Source organism: Periplaneta americana, chromosome 14 (genome assembly GCF_040183065.1).
Source record: "Periplaneta americana isolate PAMFEO1 chromosome 14, P.americana_PAMFEO1_priV1, whole genome shotgun sequence".
Classification (NCBI taxonomy): domain Eukaryota; kingdom Metazoa; phylum Arthropoda; class Insecta; order Blattodea; family Blattidae; genus Periplaneta; species Periplaneta americana.
Genome location: NC_091130.1, coordinates 90158265 through 90180363, shown reverse-complemented (window position 1 = coordinate 90180363; position 22099 = coordinate 90158265). Strand labels below are relative to the sequence as shown.

Here is a 22099-nt window from a genome sequence, read left to right as displayed (position 1 = left end):
TTTGAAAAAGTGAGTGAAGAAAGAATGATGCTAAAACTGATTAGAAAGAGAAAAAGGAATTGGTTGGGTCTCTGGTTGAAAAGAATAATAGACGACATTAGGATATGTGGATCATATGCGGAGACTAAGAGGAAGGCAGAAAATAGGAAAGATTGGAGATTGTTGGGTTTGCAATGAAAGACCTGCCCATGGACAGAACACTTATGTATGTATGTTCAGAATGCCTGGAATATCGTGTCTAAGAACAGTCGCTATTTGCAAAGACTAGTCAATTCCATGCCGACTCGACTGCAAGATGATCGAGATAAGAGGAAGATAGACTAAATATTGAATTGTGGCTTTTTGTTTTGTTTTTTGAACACTTAATTGTTTGAATGTTTTAAGGCCGACGCCAGTAAATTTGTTTTGTTTATGCCATGAAAGATATTTTTATTGAGAATAAAATCTTTTTTCTTTCCATTTGCAGCCACAATATCATAATGATAAAGTCATGGCATAATATATTAATGAACCTGATGTTAATTACTAAAATAATCGTAAAAGAGAAAGGAGCCATTATGTATAGTTTGTCTCTCTCAAAAACAGAACAAAAAAGAACATAAAAAGCACGAAGTTGTAGTCGAACACAGGACCTCATGAATAAGAGGCCTGAACGCTACCATTACGCTATCGATTAACACATAGAATACTTCAATTATAACTGTAGATATCAGGCAACATGTTCCAACAACATGTAACATCGCCTGTCTCCGAATTGTAGCGAAGATACCCGAAGGGAACTTTGTTTCAGGAGAGCGGCCACTTTTTCTTTTGACAGCTGTACGTTTTATTTGGGGTTCTTGATCTGTTGCAATGTGATTGGTACTTTGGAAATGACCGTATGTGTTTCCTGATCTGTTCTTTGTCCTCTTTGATTTTGTGTGGCCTACTTGTATGCCTAACTCACTGATAATGCGAAGGTGTGAGACGTGCTGTCTTTGGAGACGTTGGTGTCGTATTAATATTTTCACGTAGAACGGGGAAACCGCATAAAAATCACACAGGAAACACGTATAATAATAATAATACTAATAATAATAATAATAATAATATAATAATAATAGTAGGCGTACCTCGTACTGTTCGCAGTCTCCGTACTGTCACACAAAATATTGACAACAGGGCTTTCTGGCATCAGGAACTCGCCGATTGTTAATAGGAACACAGTACTTATAAGTCCAATTTCTTTGCGAATATCTGGATTCACTCTGTATTTTTTATAAGCCTTCCTCTTCACACATTTTTCAATAAGGCCAAAAAGGTAGGTGTTCTGTCTGTTGTAGTCCCCCATGTCACAGAACTCCATAAAGAACGTGTCTTTTTGTTCGGTGGTAAGGCTACTGTATTGGCATACCGACTCGGACATTTGACAACACGAGACCAAATTCACCCTACACTTTTTTAACACATGCTTGTGCGATGCATTTACATATTCCTCCCCTCTATTTCTACATATTTTTCGTTTATTCTTCACCCAATCCTGGGAAGTTCGTGATCGTTTTCTAGCTTTCCCAGCAGCAACTTAGCCACTCCACTCGTTACGGACGCCATTCTGAGACTGATTTGGGATATGCCGATCTTCCACTAGGCTAGAGCATGGCAAGCAGTTTTGCAGAAGCAAAGAATACAGATTACAGCCTAACGACATATCCAAACATAACTCGTTTCTCAATATGTTACTAGATCGTAGCAGGATACAATTCTAGTGAAACATGCATTTTGACGGCGGGTTGGGATCTGCCGTTATTCCACTGAGGTACTCAATTGGTGTTCTAACTGCATTCATGCATCTGCTTATGGAGTGCTTAGTTTCGTCAGATCTGTTTTATTAAATTAAGGTGATGAATCGAGATCAGACATTTGCATGAATCTGTTGCAATATGGACAATTTTGAACCCTGATCAGGATTTTCCTTTTCATCCACAGATATGGAAACACTAGCATTGTTTAAACGCTGTGTATATCCATCGATCTCTTGTTGATTCTTCCCCTTCTGACATAGATCAAGCACTCCTCCTCGCTATACAGGGTGAGTCAGGAGGAAAGGTACATGGTTTGAGGGATGATAATATTGGTGATTCCGAGCAAAAAAGGTTTATATGAACATATGTTCTGTTCTTAACGGTTTCAGAAAAACTAACCAAAACATTGAGGAATGGGAAAAGTGCAGGTGATTGTAAATTAAAACATTGTTACCTTATGTTCTGTTCAGTTGTGTACTTTTTTTTACAGAACATGTTGAAAAAGTCCACCGCCAACTTCAATGCACTTTGCAGCTCTTGTAGACAGCTGTTGTGTTGCTGATTTGGACATTCCTTTACTTGAGCACAAGCATGTAAAATGCGAGCGAGAAATTCCTCTCTTGTTTCCACTTTGTGCTTGTAGACTTCGCTCTTAAGCCAACCCCACACACAGTAATCCAATAAAGTAAGGTCTGGTGACTTTGGTGGCCAAGAAATGACTCCACTGCGACCGATCCAATGCTCAGGATACATTTCATTGAGGTACTGCGTCACTGACCATACAAAATGTACAGGAGCTCCATCATGCTGAAAATACATACAAGGTCGTGTTGCCAAAGGAATATGTTCCGAGTACTTTGTTAACATGTTTTGAAGGAAATCAAGATACTTTACTCTGCTAAGATGGTTATCTAAAACAACTGACCCAATGAGTTGGTCATCAATGACTCCGCACCACACTTCTCCCATTCCTCATGGTTGCAGGTAGTTTTCTCTGAAACAGGACATATGTTCATATAAACTTTTTTGTTCAGAATCACCAATATTATCACTCCTCAAACCATGTACCTTTCCTCCTGACTCACTCTGTACAAGAAAATGAAGCCAGCTCCTGTCTGAGAGCTATATCTTAGATTCTCAGTTCTGCTGCACATTTTGCTCTTTCAATGGAGGCAAGTACTGCAACATCATTGACCATTATCATTTTGTCATGTGTGCTGTTGAAACACACTGGGCCTAGTGCGCAGCACCCAAAGAATTATCTGCGGAAGTTGGTAGAAAACTTATGGATGTCTCAGGGGAATCTTGGTGTGCCGAATTTTTTTTTGCCAGTTCATTAGCATTGCCATTCAAAGGGGAACACCATCAGTGTTATAGAAACTTCTCATGCTATTTCAACATTGTAGTTCATTTCATAATTTAATTATTATAGTTCGTTTTAATTTATTTCCTTGTATTATTATTTAATTTTAGTTACGTCATGTACCCAAGATGTAAACAAATATGTATGATTTATATGTCCTGTTACCAATATATTAAGTGTACACATGTAAAAGAGAATGTCATTATTTGTAATGGAGTGTATTGATATGTAATTAATAATTGTAACTTAATGAAGTTAACAGTGTTTTCTAAATCTTACGTTAATTATGCTCTCTAAATCTGCGTCAGATTCACTCTAAACTTTTAAAATGTTTTCTTCATTTGCATTTTTTTACCGAAAAACTAGAAACTGCTTCTACCATGCTATTTAAGATCACTCAGAAAACAAAACTTCAGATTCTGCATGAAAATGTCTCTCATGTATTCAGTTCTTAAACTGAAGAACATAAGTTTTAGAGATAGCACACTGCTGGTTTGGAAATGTTAGAGCATGATAAGAAATTATGGCATCATTTATTCCTGATCTTGGGTCATAGTTTTGAGTCACAGACAAAACAACTCATTAAACGGCAGTGATGTACAGAAAGGTATTGGAGGTCACAGATAGCATCTACCCGATTCAACATTCATCGAAGCTGGAATATATTGTGTTGTGGAATTGCCTATGCTCTCAACTAATTTACTGGTGACGTGTTTTAAAATATTATTTTCATTTCCTGATGTATCCCCTTTCCTTGATGATATAATATAATATAATATATATTTTTTTTGTGGTGGTGGAGGCAGTAGATTTAATGATTTCATTCGTGTTTCAGTTCATGAAAAGACTCTGATCCAGGCTTTGGAAATGCTATCATTATGGTGTGCCAAATTCAGCAATGAAGTACCAAAGAAAATAATGGAGTGGTTAAAGGTATGTCATTTTCAGATATACTGATACTGCAATATCTCGATAAGAGTTTCATCTGTTAAGAAACAAGGAGTGTGTTGAAATATCATTTAAACTATGTAAAGCAAGTAATGGCGTCCATATACAGTAAAAAATTTGGAAATATTTTAAGTATATTGCTTACTTGCTTTTTCATTTCAATTTTCCAATTATGAAATTTCTTTTTATATGTATTCTTTTTTTTTTTAATACATTATGTGTGCAGAGTATAATTGTCTTAAATTTATTTGTTATAGAAAGGGCCAGGTTTGAAGACGTCAACAGCAGCTGTGCGCACAGCATACATAGAATGTATGTCAGCCTGTTTTCATGGTAATACTTTAGCACAAGGAATTGAACTTATACCACAGCTCTTAAAGACTATTGAGAAAGCTGTTGCTCAACCAGCACAGGTCTGTATAACACTTAAATTAAACAGAAATAATGTAGCTTTCAAATTACATTTCTTTAGTTGGAGTCAGAAAAATCACAATTGTTCCTATGTACACTGCCGTAAAGAAGAATGAGCGGACTCTTGGTCCTTAAAAATACGATATTTAGCACGCAATTCACAAGAGTACAAGTTGTATTGTACATGGTACTACACTATGAAGTTCTGCTGCTGTTCAGTGCAAGACTCCCACTTAGTGATGCTAAGACAGTAGAACGTTTAGCTCATCTGTAGAAGGCTTGTTTTGTATACACGATGCACCACCGTATTACACCATTTACCACTATCTACCATTTATCACTATCTACCATTAACCACTCTACTACCATTTATGCCACTCGTCAGATGTTAACCGCACTGAGTCTAATGGTGGGCACAGTAGAATAGTGATGCATAAGGTGATCAGATAACAAATGCAAGTATTATAACAAACAATATAATTGACTGAATGATAGATAATATACAATACACGAATAAATTGATATACAACAAAATATAATGATGAAGCTAAATAGCAAGTACTGTAACAAGAATACAATCTGAAAATATATGTGTTGAACTATCGAGTACCGTTATATCATATGACTTTATCCTAAACTTCCTTTTACAACAAATAAACAGGATTAGGTTTATACAAAACTAACTTGTAAATTGACTTGAACCTAATACTCATATCTGTCAACCTCACACTATCTCATTCATATCAAGGCTCACAATACACGAATCCTATTGAACACTATACATAACTGAACCCTATTCATTATCATACATAATTGAGTATTCAATGTTATACATAATTGTCGTAATACATGAGCCCTGTGTTTCAAACTATAATTACACATCTGCACAACATAATACAACAAACATAATAAACACAGAGAGAAGGAAAAGGAGATAACTAATACTGAAGTAATCTGAGCAACGTAATAAATTTTACCTTCAAAATGATAGATGCAAATAGTTATGATAGCTGATTCTACTATTCATAGCAGTGTTCTCGAATCTACTACCAAATTCACAAATACGACGTATAATACAATCCATCTGAACAAAGCAATTAATTTAACTTTCAAAGTGATAGATGCAAATAGTTATGATAGCAGATGAAGTTAACTTTACTCATCCTTGCGACGCCAGTTTCCTGAGTATACTAGCAGATGAAGTTAACAATACGACGCAAATTTCCTGAGTCTACTTATCCCTACGATGCTGGTCTCCTGAGTATATTTATCCTGACAATGTTTAGTGTACGACGGCAGTTTCCTGAGTAAATTTACCTACCAAGAAGACTAGCTTTCTCTCTCTTTAATGTACCTCGTGATCTAGCCAGCCAATAGGAAAAATTAACAGAAATTATGCATCGAAAAGGTGGTGCTGTCAGACATATGACAGCTATGCAAAGAATGTCGGTGGTACAGCAAGCTAGTAGGACTGACTGAGATGTTGAGCACGACTCAACGAGGTGAAGGGTTCGATCGGTGGTTGTTTTTTTTTTTTTCCATTTGCATTTGTTTGTCCTTTTTAAAGACAAAACACTGTTGGTTATGTGAAATGTTTTTATTGTTGGCTATTATGAGGCTGGATTTGACCAATATAAAAGAAATGTCATATTTGGAGGTGGAAAAAAAAATGAACCAATAGAAGAAAAAAAAAACTAAATGTAAAAGACTGTGGAACTAATACCTTGTGCACATACTGCCTGCGTCTATCACAGCTCTCATACGCTGCGGCATGAAGTTCACAAGATTGTGGAAAAATTCTTGATGCAATGTCACCTCTTCCCATGCATCAACAGCTCTATACCACAATTCGTCCTTGCTGTGATATGGTCTTGACCATTTGGAGCCTAAAGTTGCCTTCACTCTTGCCCACATGTGTCCTACCGGATTTATATCAGGTGACATCGGAGAGTGATCCAAGAGATGGATATCACGCCTCCCCCTGAAACCGTCTTTGAACCTGAAGGGCCTGGTGCACTGGATGGTTGTATTGTTGGAGAACACAAGTATTCCTTCATTATAATGCTCCTGAGCGGAAGGAACTAATTCATTCTCCAAAATATAGAGATAGGCTGCCATGTTGAACCTCGCGTGGATATGTTCTAGAACTCCTGCTCTATCGTATGACATCCACCCCCAACATGATATATGATTTTGCTGCAGAAGTTAAAGATTATGGTCACTCATTTCAAATTGTAAAAGAAAGATATTGGCAAAGAACTTTTGAAACCAAAATATATATGCTGTGTATACTATGATAATTGCTGTTCATGTTATGTATGAAGTGTATAATGCCATCCTTAAAATTTAAGTAAGTTATCATATTTTATTAAATTACATAATTATAAATTATATTTTACATTTACAAAAAATATTTAGGTGCTTAAATATTATCATACATTTCCAGATTGTAAATGAGAGACGTTGGCAGATAACTTTTGAAAGTAAATGTACAGTTTTACATAGTGTACATTATGGTGAAAAATAATTGTTGGGACATAATATTTATGTCGTTTACTGCCATTCTAAATTCGTATGGGTAAATTCAGAAATGCACATATAGTGTTAGTTGGAAGACCTGAGAGAAAAATACCCTTGGGGAGGCCAATATGTGACTGATGGCAGGCTTAGAACCTCTGGGTTCTCTAAAAGCCTCATCAAGAAGTAAGAATACAGTTGTAACAATAGGATAATGATCTGAATTAAGTTCATGAATGACAGTTGCTGGTGAGGTACAAAAATATTCAATATATTTTCCAATTAAAAGTCTAAAACATCAAAATCTAAAACAGAAGAATAATGAAGAAATCAGAAGGAACCTTTCGCAGTGAATTATAAGAACAAAAAATATCACAGTCTTGTTGTTGACATTTGTTGTGTTTCTGTATGATTAGAATGTTGTTTTCTAATGCCAGGCGTTTGACAATAAAGTCATTTGACCTCTTGCACTCCAATATTTTTCAAAGATATTATCATGGCCAGCCACTGAAGCACAGATTTTGAGGTGTTCTGAATCCATTTCTTGGTTTGAGTTGCACAATGGGCAGTTAGGGGACTGATATATTCCAATTCTATGTAGGTGTTTGGCCAAACAATCATGGCCTGTTGCCAATCTAAATGCAGCTACAGACGATTTTCGTGGTAAATCGGGAATTAACTGTGGATGATGATGCAGAGAGTTCCATTTTTTGCCTTGAGATTATGTTATCAAATTTTGTTTGTTGAAGTCTAAGTATGTAGATTTAATAAATCTTTTCACAGAGTAATACGTAGATTTAGTAACAGGTCTGTAAGTAGCAGTGCTGCCCTTCTTTGCTAAAGCATCCGCATTCTCATTTCCCAGGATTCCACAATGGGATGGTATCCATTGGAATACAATTCTTTTATTGAGTGATATTAATTGAGAGAGCATTTTAGTTATTTCTGCTGTTTGAGATGAAGGTGTGTGTTTAGAGACTATTGATAGAATAGCTGCTTTGGAGTCTGACAATATAACTGCATTTTTAAATTTATTGATGTGGCATAGAAGATTCCTGAGACTTCCACTTCTTGCAATGATTTCTCCATCAAAACTTGTTGTTCCATACCCAAGAGATCTATAAAGTGAGAAGAAACAGCACGTAACACCTGCACTGGCACCTTGTTCTCTGGAGATCAAGGATCCGTCAGTGTATAAATGAAGCCAGTTTTGTGGAGGGTACCTAATATTAATTGTCTCTAAAGACAATTGTTTCAGTATTTCAATGTTTACTTCTGATTTTAGTATTTCTTCTGTTAAATTTAGATTATATTCTATATTTAATGGAGTTAAAGGGTTTGGTTTAATTTGTAGGTTTTCTTTAAATTCGGGATATTGATTTTCTGTTTTAATTCTTAAACAATGGATATGAAACTTTTTTGAGTTTTCAATCTACAGAGAGGACTGTATGAATGCCAATTGTTTCCTGGTAATCTGATAAGTTTTTCATATGAATCAGTGCTTTTTCTTCTATTGTCATTTTGATGCTGTTAATATTAGTGAGGAATCTCATAGAATCTATTGGAGTTGTTTTGATTCCACCAGTAATGAGTCTGAGAGCTTGGTTTTGAATATATTCTATTTCGTTTATGAAAGGTGAAGTAATTAAAATTTCTCCGCAATATGTCAGCACTGGCTGTATAAACATTTTGTATGTAGTGTTCAAAGTATTCCTAGACCATCCCCATTTCTTTCCTGCTAGTCTTTTTAGAAGGGAGAATCTTTCACGAGCTTTTTCAGAAATGTATTTCAAATGGTTGCTCCATGTTAACTTACTATCGAAAATAACTCCAAGATATTTGGATTCATAAGTCCTAGGAAGGTGTTGGCCATTGTATTGGATATTGAATTCTCTTTCTTTTTTACCAAGTGAAAATATTTGGTAGTTACTTTTGCTTAAATTGAGTGTCATCAAATTTGATGTATTCCATTCATGTAGTTGATTTAGAGCTTTAAGAGCAGAATTTTGAATTTTGTCTCTATGTCTAAGATCTGGAAGTCCACAAAACTATATCATCTGCAAATAGTGCTGTTTTCATGTTTGATTCCTCTAATAGGGAGGGTAAGTCATTTATATAAATATTGAATAAAGTTGTGCTGAGGACAGCGCCCTGAGGTAGACCTTGATATGTTTGTCTGTAACTAGAAAGTGAGTTATCGAATTTAGTGGCAATGAATCTTTGAGTAAGGAATTCTGATATCCATCTGAACATATTGCTGGAAATACCTAATTTCTGGAGTTTTAGTAATAATTTATTTCTCCAAACATAGTCATATGCTAACTGAAAGTCAATAAATATTGCCAAGGTATCTTCTTTCTTGTTAAAACTATCTTTTATTTCTTGGCTGAGGCAGTATGACTTGTTCATTGGTAGAGTGTAGTTGTCGAAAGCCGGCTTGTCTTGGTGATAAAAGATTTTGGGATTCTAAATACCAAGTTAATCTGTTAGAGATCATGGACTCCATGGTTTTTGCTATCGTGCTTAACAGTGCTATTGGTCAATAACTATTAACATCATGAGCAGGTTTCCCTTTTTTGTGAATTGGTACAATGATTGCTTTTTTCCAAGCTGTAGGAATTGAGGTGTTCCATGATAAATTGAAAATGGATAAAAGTACAAACTTGGTTTTTTCCCCCAGATGTTTCAGAAATTCGGAATGAATGTTGTCGGGGCCAGGAGATTTCTTAGTTTTTAAATTTTGTATAGCTATATTTAATTCTTTGGAAGTAAAATGTTGATTAAATATTTCAGGTTTTGGACTAGTAATATTGTTTTTATTATTTTTATGTAATTTTCTTTTGATAAATTTGTCAGTTTTTTTTATATTGGGATGTAATCTGTGAGAGTTTGAGTAGTGTTTATTAAATGCGTTTGCTCTATCTCTACTATCTGTTAGTGTTTTGTTATTATGAATAATAGGTTGGCTAGTATTTTCCTGTATGTTGGAAATATTCTTGAGAAATTTATATGTTTTAGCGCAATCGGTTCTGTAATTAATATTTTCAATAAATTTATTAAAACTGTTCTTTTTTGCTGTTATGATTGCTTTTTTAAGAATGGGAGTCTTCTTCCTCCAATCTTGAGTATCTTCTGGTGTTTTGCTATGTTCTGCTTTGGTTCTTGCTTTATCTCTATCTTGTTTCAATAAATTCAGGTTGTCTGTCCAGAATGGGGTGTATTTTTTTGGTTTGCCTCGTGGAATGTGCTTTTTTGCAATTTTAAGAAGAGATTCACAGAAATATTTGTTCAATCTATTTGAGTTTGTATTTTCCATTAGTGGTGTGTTGAGCTTGAGGTATTTGTCGAGTTCTGTTGTAAATAGTTTCCAATTCGCTTTCTTAAAGTTCCATGTATGATTAGAATGTGAAGAAGTATGAAAAGTTACCTACAGGTTTGTTTTTCTTTTCCATTATGGAAATTAAAAACCATCTAATTTCAGGCACTTGTTTTTAAATAAAGACCTATATAAACATTCGTTATTTTGATACTCATAGGTGTTTTATATTAAGGTTGTATGCTGAAGAAGATTGGATGTAAAACATTGTCTTGAAACAGTAAATTCTCTCCTAAAAATTGATTACTCTAAGTTAGATTTATTTTGATTTTCACGATTTAATTGTTTTGAACATTAATTTAAATTTCAATTGATTATTATATATGAGTACATTTCATTGAAGTAAAGTGACAAATATCACTTTTAAAATAAAATGGTATAATGGAGTAATCCAGTAAATATGGCATTTTAGGCTGATATCCCGAACATTATGAGGTGATTACCTGTATATGTTTGTGCGCATATATCTAATACATTCTTTCTCTCTGACAGATTCCTCTTGTAACTGAAGCATTGTGTGCTGCCTGTTTGTTGTTGAAAATGGCTTCTGCTGACATTGGGGCTGACAAGAAATTAGACACTTTATGGAATGTAGTACTAGACATGGATAAACAACTCTTTGTTTCTGAAAAATTTCTTACTCTGGCATCAGATGATGGCAAGTATCAAGAATAAGCTTTAAAATGAAAATGTTGTTGTTGTTCTCAAATGGCAATTGAAAATTGATTTGCATCATTCTTTCTGTAGCTTCCCCATAAAGTTATTGATGGGAAACTTGCCATATTGTAACTCTCTTAGTGTTAACCAAGTGTACCACGAGGAGGTAGAGTAACTCCACACCCAAGAATGAATAGTATTTGTAGTAATTATGTAATAATGTTCTCAAAATATGCGACAATAATGAAATCAATATTTAGAAGTGAATTACATTTGGGCTCTTTTTTGTAACAAACAAAAAATAGCATTCTTTTTCATTATATTTTCTAGAAAGTAATTTTTTATGTGCCAATCACTAGACTTATGAAGTTACATTTTTATTGTAGTTCTGTTATGTTCGAAGTGAAAAATAATTAATTTTGCTGTCATACCAAATATGAAAAAGAATTGTGTTCTTTCTTTCATTCACCACTATAAAATATCACAATTAAATAATTAACCAAAATGGTTATTCATCTTTCCCTTTTCTCTCACATATATGTATGTACAATATAAATTCAGTTATATTAATGTGTCATGATAATTGAATGAGTAGTGCAATTTTTATCAATAAATTTGTGTAATTGGGAGAGTGCAAGTAGTAGAAAGAAATTATCAGTCTATGATGTCCTAGTTGTTCTATTAATTTGACCTAATATCCCATTTTGTCTCATTTTTATTTGAAACTATTATGTTTATCGAAGATGACATCACATCAGTGAGAATAACGAAAAACAATACTCATTCACTTGGTGTGTACATGTGGGCATATAGGTTATAGTAATTGCTTCATTTAAATTAGTTACCAGTGATGTTTAGAACAACAGGCAGAATTGAATTAGTGACCAGATATTTCGAACGATAGTGTATAGACAATGATGCACCAGTCAAACAGAGAACAATAATAATGTTGTACATATTTATTAATTACCAGTGACACGATAATGTAAGCTGCTTGGGAAAGATGTTTAAGAAGGATCATTTTCCATTTTATGACTAAGACATGTTAAAGGCCACTTTGTTAGCTCAGTTGGCAGAACACTGGCATATGATTGTTGACCTGGGTTCAAATCCTGGTGATGTTGGAGTGTGTGTGTGTGTGCGCATGCGCGTGCGTGCGACGTAAATGAGGGACGATCTCTTGATCGAATGTGTCATAGGCAATAATATACAATACATTTTTTTTTTATTATTTTGATAATTTATTTACATTATTTTATATACGTTATTTTATTTTAACTGGCCATAAAGGAAGTTTTACTACATAAATAATATATCCGTAGTATTTTATTTATGCTGTCTCAAACAAAATTACCATAAAATTATGTGAATGTACGTATATAAGCTCACTGACAATAACAGTGTATTAATTCTAAAATATATGTCTTTTACATTATTGTTGTTCATGTCCGAATGTGTGTTATTGCTAAATTATATCTATATTATCATGTCGTGAATGTATAGTAGTATGTATGTTAAACCTACTGGAAATAACAATCTGTTAATTTTTAAAATAAGCGTCTCTCAAAATATTATTCTTCAAGTTAACAAATGATTTATTGCGAGATTATACTGTATTCTGTACATAAAATAACAATGACATAATTAATATATAACATTATTTTAGATACATTATTTTATTTTAAACTGATATAAAGGGGGGGTATTTACTACATAAATAATATATCCGTAGTATTTTATTTATGCTATCTCAAACAAAGTTACCATATAATTATTACATTGAAATATTAAATAAAATAACATTAAATTAAAATTACGTAAATGAGGGATGATCTTTTGATTGAACGTGTCATGTGGCATGAATATACAATATAATGTGGCATAGAACACATTTTTGTTTAATATTTAAGAATTCAAAATCAAACATAATAGGCAGCAAACATGAAAGCATTCATAACACGTAAATTCAATTGCTTTACTAGATAGCTCTGTAGCATAGTGGTAGGGTGAATTACTTTGGTGTAGAGGAACCCAGGTTCGAACCTGTTTTTTTTATTGTTTTGATAATTTGTTTGCATTATTTTAGATACGTTATTTTATTTTAATCCGACATAAAGGGGGTTTTACTACATAAATAATATCCGTAGTATTTTATTTATGCTATCTCAAAGTTACCGTACTATGAGCTGAGCTCGACGCATCAGCGGATCACTTCGTTTACCATCTCGCCGACAGAGCCCACATCACTGGCATATCGTCCATAGTGCCACCTTTTCGCTTCCATATTCTTATCTAAATTCCTATTGGCCGGCTAGGATTTTGAAACAAATGAGAGAGAGAGAACCGAGTTTTCCTTTTACCTTCAGTACAAAAGTATTTTCACTCAGGGATCCGCCTTTGACTTGTTAACTCCACTCAGGAATCCGGCCTCGACTTGTTAACTTCTCTCCAGAATCTGACATCGACTTGTTAACTTCATTCAGGGATTCAATGTTCTACAGTTAATTTCATTTTACGGATTCAGTCGACATATATAAGGTTGTATTGAATGCATCATGGAATAGCTAGTCAAAATTACGAAGTTGTCTGGTATCTGTTATATTTGTATATGATATATTTGCTGAATGGTTTATGAGCATATTTGCTAGTGGTAATGTATGGGGTCGTGTATCAGATTTTGTGAGGTTTGTAGATGCGCCGAGTTATGTTGTATTGCTGCATAGTCTGTTACAGTGTAAGCGATGTGGTGTCATGGATTCATTTTTGCGTGAGTATTAGAATATGCAGATATTGTATTATACGTCGTATCCAAGTTCCAAGATAGTTCGGCGGAATTGTGAATGACAGTTATTGGTTATATCGTGGTAGACTTTGTAACGAACTTGTATGTTAAAGTGTTTTCTTAGTGCTTCTACTTTCTATTCCAAATTGATTTCTACCTTCTAGATGATTCGACATATAGATCTGAGTGTATTGAATCTGAGTTTGCTATTTATGTGCGTACATGAATTTGGGGGTATTTTGTTTTATATATACATTTCTTTTCCCTCTCTCTCTCGGATATTATACTTATTGTGATAGTATAGAGATTTATAACATTTAGAGATTGTAATTAAGAATAAATTCTTATTTAATTATGTCCATATTGATCAGGCGTGTGACTGTTTACTTTGGATCGTTTCTTTGTAAATTATTGAGTTAAGATCTTGAACCTACTAGTTGGATTTTGACTGCCATTTTTAGAATCTAATTGGGCACTTAGTGAGAGTTTCTCGGAACCGCTGGACATTCATGTTAAGTTTTATATGTGGGTTGAGACGTTGTGAAAGTGTTTTAAAGGTTATGAACTTAATATTTTTGGAATTTGCCAATTGGATTGAATATGATTTCAGAGGAATAGTGGCAGTTAATGTTTCATGGATCGAAGGTTCTAGACATTATTGATTGTTGTATTTGACATTTATTTAGCGTATTATTTTTCTTCATTTAATCTCATACATTCATGTTTGTTTCATCAAATCATTTATGTATTTGTTATTTATTATTTGTTAATTATATTTGTTATTATAAATTCACACTGTTTATTCTGCAAGTCTTCCACTGCGCACATCCCAATTATCCGATGCACCAATGCCATCTGGCGAGTAACATCCTGGTAGCATTGAATATTGGGGAGAGAGATTAGTAGTCATTTGATTAATGATAATAATATATTTATGGTACTAAAGCACCCTCTCAACTATTATGTAAATGTACTCTACATACGTAAGCTCACTGAAAATAACAGTGTATTCATGCTAATGTATATTATGTCTTTCAAAATATTGTTGTTCATGTCCGAATATGTGTTATTGAAAATTATATCTATATGATCATGTCGTGAATGTACAGTAGTATGTATGTTAAGCCTACTGGAAATAACAATCTGTTAATTTTTAAAGTAAGTTTCTCTCAAAATATTATTCTTCAAGTCTAATAATTCCGAGACTATACTGCAGGGGCTGTTCTGTAACATAAAATAAAAATGACATAATTAATATACAGTATTATGTACGAGTATTTGTAAGACGTCATTTTTCAAGTCATATTTAAGAAACCGGGTATGACATAAGCAGGCGTAAAGCGGACAAGGGGTACAAAATTCTCCAATCATATATTTTCTATTTCCATATTGATTCTTTGATACGCGATAAAAAGGTAAATTGTAACTCACCATGAAACCCCAAGGGATTCAGACTGGGAACAAGAGAATTCCCTATTTATTGTTAACTGGTCGACCTGGTTGGCAAGTTGGTATAGCGCTGGCCTTCTATGCCCAAGGTTCGGGTTCGATCCCGGGCCAGGTCGATTTCATTTAAGTGTGCTTAAATGCGACAGGCTCATGTCAGATTTACTGGCATGTAAAAGAACTCCTGCGGGACAAAATTCCGGCACATCCGGCGACGCTGATATAACCTTTGCAGTTGCGAGCGTCGTTAAATAAAAATAACATTTTTTTGTTAACTGTCTTTAAAAGTCAAGCGAAAGCGCATGTAGACAGGAAATTACACTAAATTTATATCAGCACATCTTTAGATCAAAGTAGAACATTGAGTCTATGCAATACTGATGTAAAGGGACCGAGGAGATGTTTTGTTTAGCTAAACTACAAGACAAAACTAATTAAAAACAAAAACACTAAGGTACTTGATGACATCTTTTCTCTTCGGTGCTGATCTTCAGCTGTTTTAAATTTTGTTAATTTTGGCAGGTGTTTTGGCTAAGAAGGTTATTAATTCATGTAAGTGACACTGTAAAGATTCATCTTTAGGGACTAGGAAAGTTTAGTAAAGACAGAAATTCGTTTTGTTTTTCTATACTCGAGTTGCCGAGATCTCCTTAAGTCTGAAGCAAAAAGGAAAACCCAAGCAATGCCGGGTGCTTTTAGCTAATATAAAATAAAATAAAATAAAATAAACATAATTTTATTTCTAACTATAAATAAATAGATGCACTAAACCTAGGACTATAAATAAAAATTTTTCTATAATAACGCCTACAATAAGCAAAAGTAAACCTAACTTATAAGTACTTCTATTTCACCCAACTATTACCAATTTAAGTAATTACATATCACCTTAATTAAATTACATATCAACTTAATTATTTACATCACACAACTTACATAATTACACTGCACCTACAATTACATTTTCAATCTAATCTTCTCAACCTTTCCTTAAATGTATTGATTTTGAGAGGACCCCCCTGAAAGATTGCCTCAGGTAAGCTGTTAACAAAGGAAAATTTTGCCACTCCGTTCTTTGTTTTCTGCATTTAAACTTCCTAACTCTTCAACCAACTCTGCCATTCATATCACCTAGTATGATGAGTTTGTTATTGTTACACATATCAATAACTGAAATCAGTTGTTCAAAATATTCATATTTTATTTGTATTTTTGAATCTTTGTTGGTGCGTAAGTTCTTATAATTATCATATCCATCCAAAAATGTTAATAACTAATTTTATTATACGTTCATTAATTTCATCCCAACTTTTTATCAAGTTCTTCCATTTGGTTTCACTTTTGAAAATACTTCCATTTCGTTTCACTTTTGAAAATAAAATTTTAACAGGGATTTTTGGCCCCATTATAGAAAATAACTCTTGAGGAACTTAAAAGAATAGATAAGAACACACACTTAAGATTTTGAAATAGTGATGTTGGTGATAAGCTGAAGATTACAGTTGCTTAATCATGTTCTGTATCAAAACCATAGAAACCTATTCCATAGAGTGATAGAGAAATAAATACCCAAGAGGTAAAAGACCTCCTGATAGACCAAAATTCCCATGAAAGTACAAAGTACTCAGTGGTCTGATCTCCATTTAATTCGAGGCTATCATAAGGACACAGCAGAAGACAGGAGTCTTTTATTATTATTATTATTATTATTATTATTATTATTATTATTATTATTATTATTATTATTATTTTACCCACAACTTTGGAGTAACAGTTAGCATGCCTGACCCAGGTTCAAATCCTGGCTGGGACATGTTTTTTTTTAAATAGGTTATTTTATTATGTTTTATCTTAGGCCATTTAGCATCTGAATGAGATGGTGATAATGCCGGTGAAATGAGTCCGGGATCCAGCACTGATAGTTACCCAACATTTGCTCATATTGGGCTGAGGGAAAACCCCGGAAAAAACCTCAACCAGGTAACTTGCCCCGATCGAGAATCGAACCCAGGCCACCTAGTTTCGCGGCTAGACATGCTGTTACTCCACAGGTTGGACCTGGGACATGTTACCTGGTTGAGGTTTTTTCCAGGGTTTTTCCTCATTTCATTAAGAGCAAATGCTAGGTAACTTTCGATGCAGGACCCTGGACTAATTTCACTGGCATAATCACCTTCATGTCACTCAGACACTAGATAACCATAGCAGTTGATAATGTTTCATAAAATAACCAATTAAAAATTATTATTATTATTATTATTATTATTATTATTATTATTATTATTATTATTATTATTGTTGTTGTTGTTGTTGTTGTTGTTGTCGTCGTCGTCGTCGTCGTCGTTGTCATCCTTGCAGATATTAGGCTTATTGGCCTGTTACAGTCTCTGTCCATCTTTTCAGGGGACGTCCCAATTATTATTATTATTATTATTATTATTATTATTGTTGTTGTTGTTGTTATTATTGTTATTATTTTTTTTTATTTATCTATTTTTTATTTTTTTTTTTTTTTTTGCTGTTCCTTTGTTAGGATATTACCTTCCAATGATTATCTTCCATGACAAACGATTATGCCACTCAAAAACATGCATCTGAGATGGCTAAAAGCTTGAGAGGGAGACATATATGTGTGTGTTAAATTTTCATGGTGGCAATGTATGGTGAATGTCAGTGTGGGACTCCTGGAATAATCCTCCTTGGATTAATATTCACTTTGGCAACACCAGTAAATGTCTCGTAACAGTTGTTCATTTTCCAAATGATGTTGAGAAAATGACGTGTACTGTTTGTCGAGATGCTATAGGAAGCAACTCTTTCACTAGACTTTGTCCCATGAAAGGCTTGTGATTGGAAAACACTCGAGAGGAACCTCAGAAGTAAATTTTTGTAATTTAGGTCTTCTATATACAGTGTGAACTGTAAGTAATGTCATTAATTTCAAGGGTTTATTCTTTGAGATATTTCAAACAAAAAAGTTTAATACAATTTTGCTCGTTTTTTGCTTTTTCAAGAAAAAAAATTGTTTTATATCGTTGGTGTTGGTGCAAAATGTCTTGTGTCAAAATTACCAACTTTTCAGGAAAAGGGGGGGAAAAAAAAAAAGAACTGAATAATTTTGTTGGTTTCAGATCAGTTACTTTGAAACTTAAAATATTATCATAAAAACAAATCTTTTAAAAGGTGTTATCATTTTGTAACTGGTAACTGCTTCATATTTCTATTTTTGTGAACTTATGACAATTTGCATTTCACTTATGACTATTTTCCAAATGAAAATAGTTAATAATAAATTACGTTATTGAACTTTCTACCTATCTCTAAAATGAAATAATAACTATTATCAATGATAAAATGAAATTATTAGGTAAATGTGATTAAAAGAAGCGGAAGAATGAGTCATTATTCACAGGTTTTTCTTTTTCCAAATATTTTCTGAAGCCGTGAAGATTCCTTTTTCTTCTGGTGGACCTGGTACTCAGATGAAACAGTACCTAGATTGTATTTTATGCATAATTGACACTGATCCTTTCGGTTGATAAATACCAATGTTCAACTTGTACATCAATCTACAAAACACTGACCAACTTGCTTTTTATTTATTGTTCTTAGAGTAGAAATTTTGAAATTCACTGATAAGTTTTGCCTTATTTTCCCATATAGGTTCAAGATGAAGCTTAGTACAAGTATGTTCCCCCTCTTTTTGTAGATCATACAGCCAATGTTGTTTTTCTTCTCTGACTAACCTCTTCGATGTGTACAGGAGTAGTGACATAAGCTTTTCTTGCACATCAGTCATCCAAAAATGTTGAAATGCTGCTGTTCGGTCTGTTTCAGTAATTGTTGAACATGCTAATGAATTAGTTCGCACTGCAGTCCATTTACATGAATAACGTGGCTTTAGTAGATTTCAACTAATCTACAGTATATTTGCCATCTACTATCTTAAACCTTTGTATTTTCCCCCCCTCTCATTCTTTTCATTTTGTTTACATCTATTCCTCAGCTCTCTGGATTTGACAACTTTTTCCTGCTCCTCTTCCTCTTAGTCTCTTTTTCTTCCAGTATTCCTTGAGATTGGTTCTCTTCTCTATCAGCTCCAATGGTTCCTTGTACTTCAGATGCCTGCACTTGTGTTTGTAGTTCCTCTCTTCGGTTAGGTTGCCTTTTCTTCTTGTTTTTTATATGTTTTTTATTTATTGATCCATCACTTGAAGAATCAATTTGAGCATTTTGCGATTCATAATCATCTGAAGATTGTAATAAGTGTTGGAATACTGTATTTTTCTCCTCATCACTTAGACATTCATGATATTGATATTTTTTGTCAGTTCTATTTTTTCTTCTTTGTGGTTAGTTTTCTATTTCATAATTAACTGATTCTAAATCTTGGATTATTGGCCTTTCTTCATCACTTAAAATATATTGGGACTGAGCCCTTAGATTATTTCTTCCTGATATTGTTTGTAGCTGGGTTTCTTCTATACCAGATTTTTTAACGTCCTCAATGGCTCAGCCTCCAACAAGAGCTCATCACTATCATTATCAATTTATTAACATATGATTGCAATAGGGAACGAAATAATGGCAAGATGCACATAACTTAATGAAGAAATTCATTCGCAAATAAAGAATACAGTGTTATACATATGAACCCAACCTATTGTAAAATAATAATAGCACATAACCATTTATTACCAGTCAGTTATAATTAAATAAAATATATTTTACTCGTCAAAATATCTTAGAAATCATTGCTAACACATGATCAGATGATGAGTTTAACATGAGACAATTTGCAGGAACTACTGAACAGACAAAGAACATATGACGTTTTGTAAATGTTGAATTACTCAGCTGCTGATCAGAAACTTGTGATATTTTGCAATTACATGTGAGCCCCAAAATAATGCATGTCTAGAGGAGAAAAAGAAATTTCAATTTTTTGACATATGACGTTTTGCATGAACACCAACAATATGAAACATTTCATAAACATTTTGAGAAAGCTACTGAATTAATGTGCAATATGTTCAATCAAATGTGGATATGGAGAAGAATGGAGCATGTGAAATGGACAGACAGAATAAGAAACGAAGCTGTGTTGGAAAGAGTAGATGAAGAAAGAATGATGCTGATACTGATTAGAAAGAAGAAAATGAATTGGCTGGGTCACTGGTTGAGAAGACACTGCCTACTGAAGGATCCACTGGAAGGAGTGGTAAACAGGAGAAGAGTTCGGGGCAGAAGAAATCAGATGATAGACAACAGAGGTCTATCTAGGTAAATTTTTTGACATGACGTTTTGCACGAACACCAACAATATGAAATATTTCATAAACATTTTGAGAAAGCTACTGAATTAATGTGCAATATGTTCAATCAAATGTGGATATGGAGAAGAATGGAGCATGTGAAATGGACAGACAGAATAAGAAACGAAGCTGTGTTGGAAAGAGTGGATGAAGAAAGAATGATGCTGATACTGATTAGAAAGAAGAAAATGAATTGGCTGGGTCACTGGTTGAGAAGACACTGCCTACTGAAGGATCCACTGGAAGGAATGGTAAACAGGAGAAGAGTTCGGGGCAGAAGAAATCAGATGATAGACAACAGAGGTCTACATCAGACGTTTTTGCTCGAGCGCCAAGTAGTTCATAGCATAATCCGATAGGTAGCACACATGCATAATAGGTAAAATTGTCGCGAGCGATAAATTCTTGAACAGTATAAGCCGAGCGTTCTTGTTACTGGCAAGAAGTAGACTGTCAGAAATGGAGAGCGAGCTAAAAGATGTAGTGAAGTTGAAACTACTCAACAAGGAATACAAGTTAAGTGCTAAAGAAGGTATGTGTGAGACAAATTCTTACTTCTGATACTTAGTGTATCAATCTTTGCATCTGTAACAGTTGTACAGCATGTTTATTCATTTTATTATATTTTCTGTGACATTATCTCTGTACTAATATTGTTATTAATCTACTGCTATATCAATAATATTTTGTAAAACGTTTCTACATTGTCGCAGTATATAGGCGGAATAATATGTATGGACCTATCATATTATATATGTGGTAAATCACATATTGAATAATTATTAATTAGCAATAATAACTGTGTCGAAGATTTCATACTATTTTATTTATAACTCCATGTTACTATTTTGGTATGTTCCATTAGACGTTTGTCATAAATGCAGAAAATAAAGCTTTATTTTTACGGTGTGAGCAAAACATATGTGTATCTTATCTGTCGCCTTCCATACAAGATAAGACATGTCAGTGAGATGACTTTTTACTGTGCTTCTATTTATTATGAGCGTATCACGACAGACCTTATCTCACTCGAGGGTGCGACATTCGACCGAATTCAAGCAAGCATTTTAACTCCAATGCAGCACTCTGATAGACATCATTAAGATATATGGATCATATGACGAGACAAAGAGGAAGGCAGAAAATAGGAAAGACAGAAGAATGCTGCTTTTGCAGTGAAAGACCTGCCCTTGGGCAGAACACTATGAATGAATGCTCAGTCTATTTAACAGAAGAACATAAACCATGAGCAATTATTAAAATATATGATCCACAAAATCCCCAATAATTTAAAGTTATTAACCCCCCAATAACAATTCCTATATGAGCTACAGAAGAATTACAGTGTATTATGATAATTAATGATTGAAAGATTTTTAGTTTTTGTCCTTTATATCTGAACAAATGTAACTATTCGTTCTGAAAAAGAATTTTAAAATGTTACATTTGTTCAGATCAAATTTCTGCACATTTAAAGGACAAAACTAAAATTCTTTTAATCAT

The 22099-nt window shown here is 33.7% G+C and overlaps 1 protein-coding gene across 1 annotated transcript in view; it reads left to right on the top strand.

The window, feature by feature from the left end:
* The window catches only part of l(3)80Fj (lethal (3) 80Fj), a 499933-nt gene that overhangs the window by 116991 nt on the left and 360843 nt on the right, over positions 1–22099 (top strand). The window contains exons 8-10 of the mRNA XM_069845727.1: positions 3980–4077; positions 4350–4505; positions 10889–11054. Coding sequence (XP_069701828.1) covers positions 3980–4077; positions 4350–4505; positions 10889–11054 — 420 coding nt within the window. The remainder of the gene's footprint in view (positions 1–3979; positions 4078–4349; positions 4506–10888; positions 11055–22099) is intronic.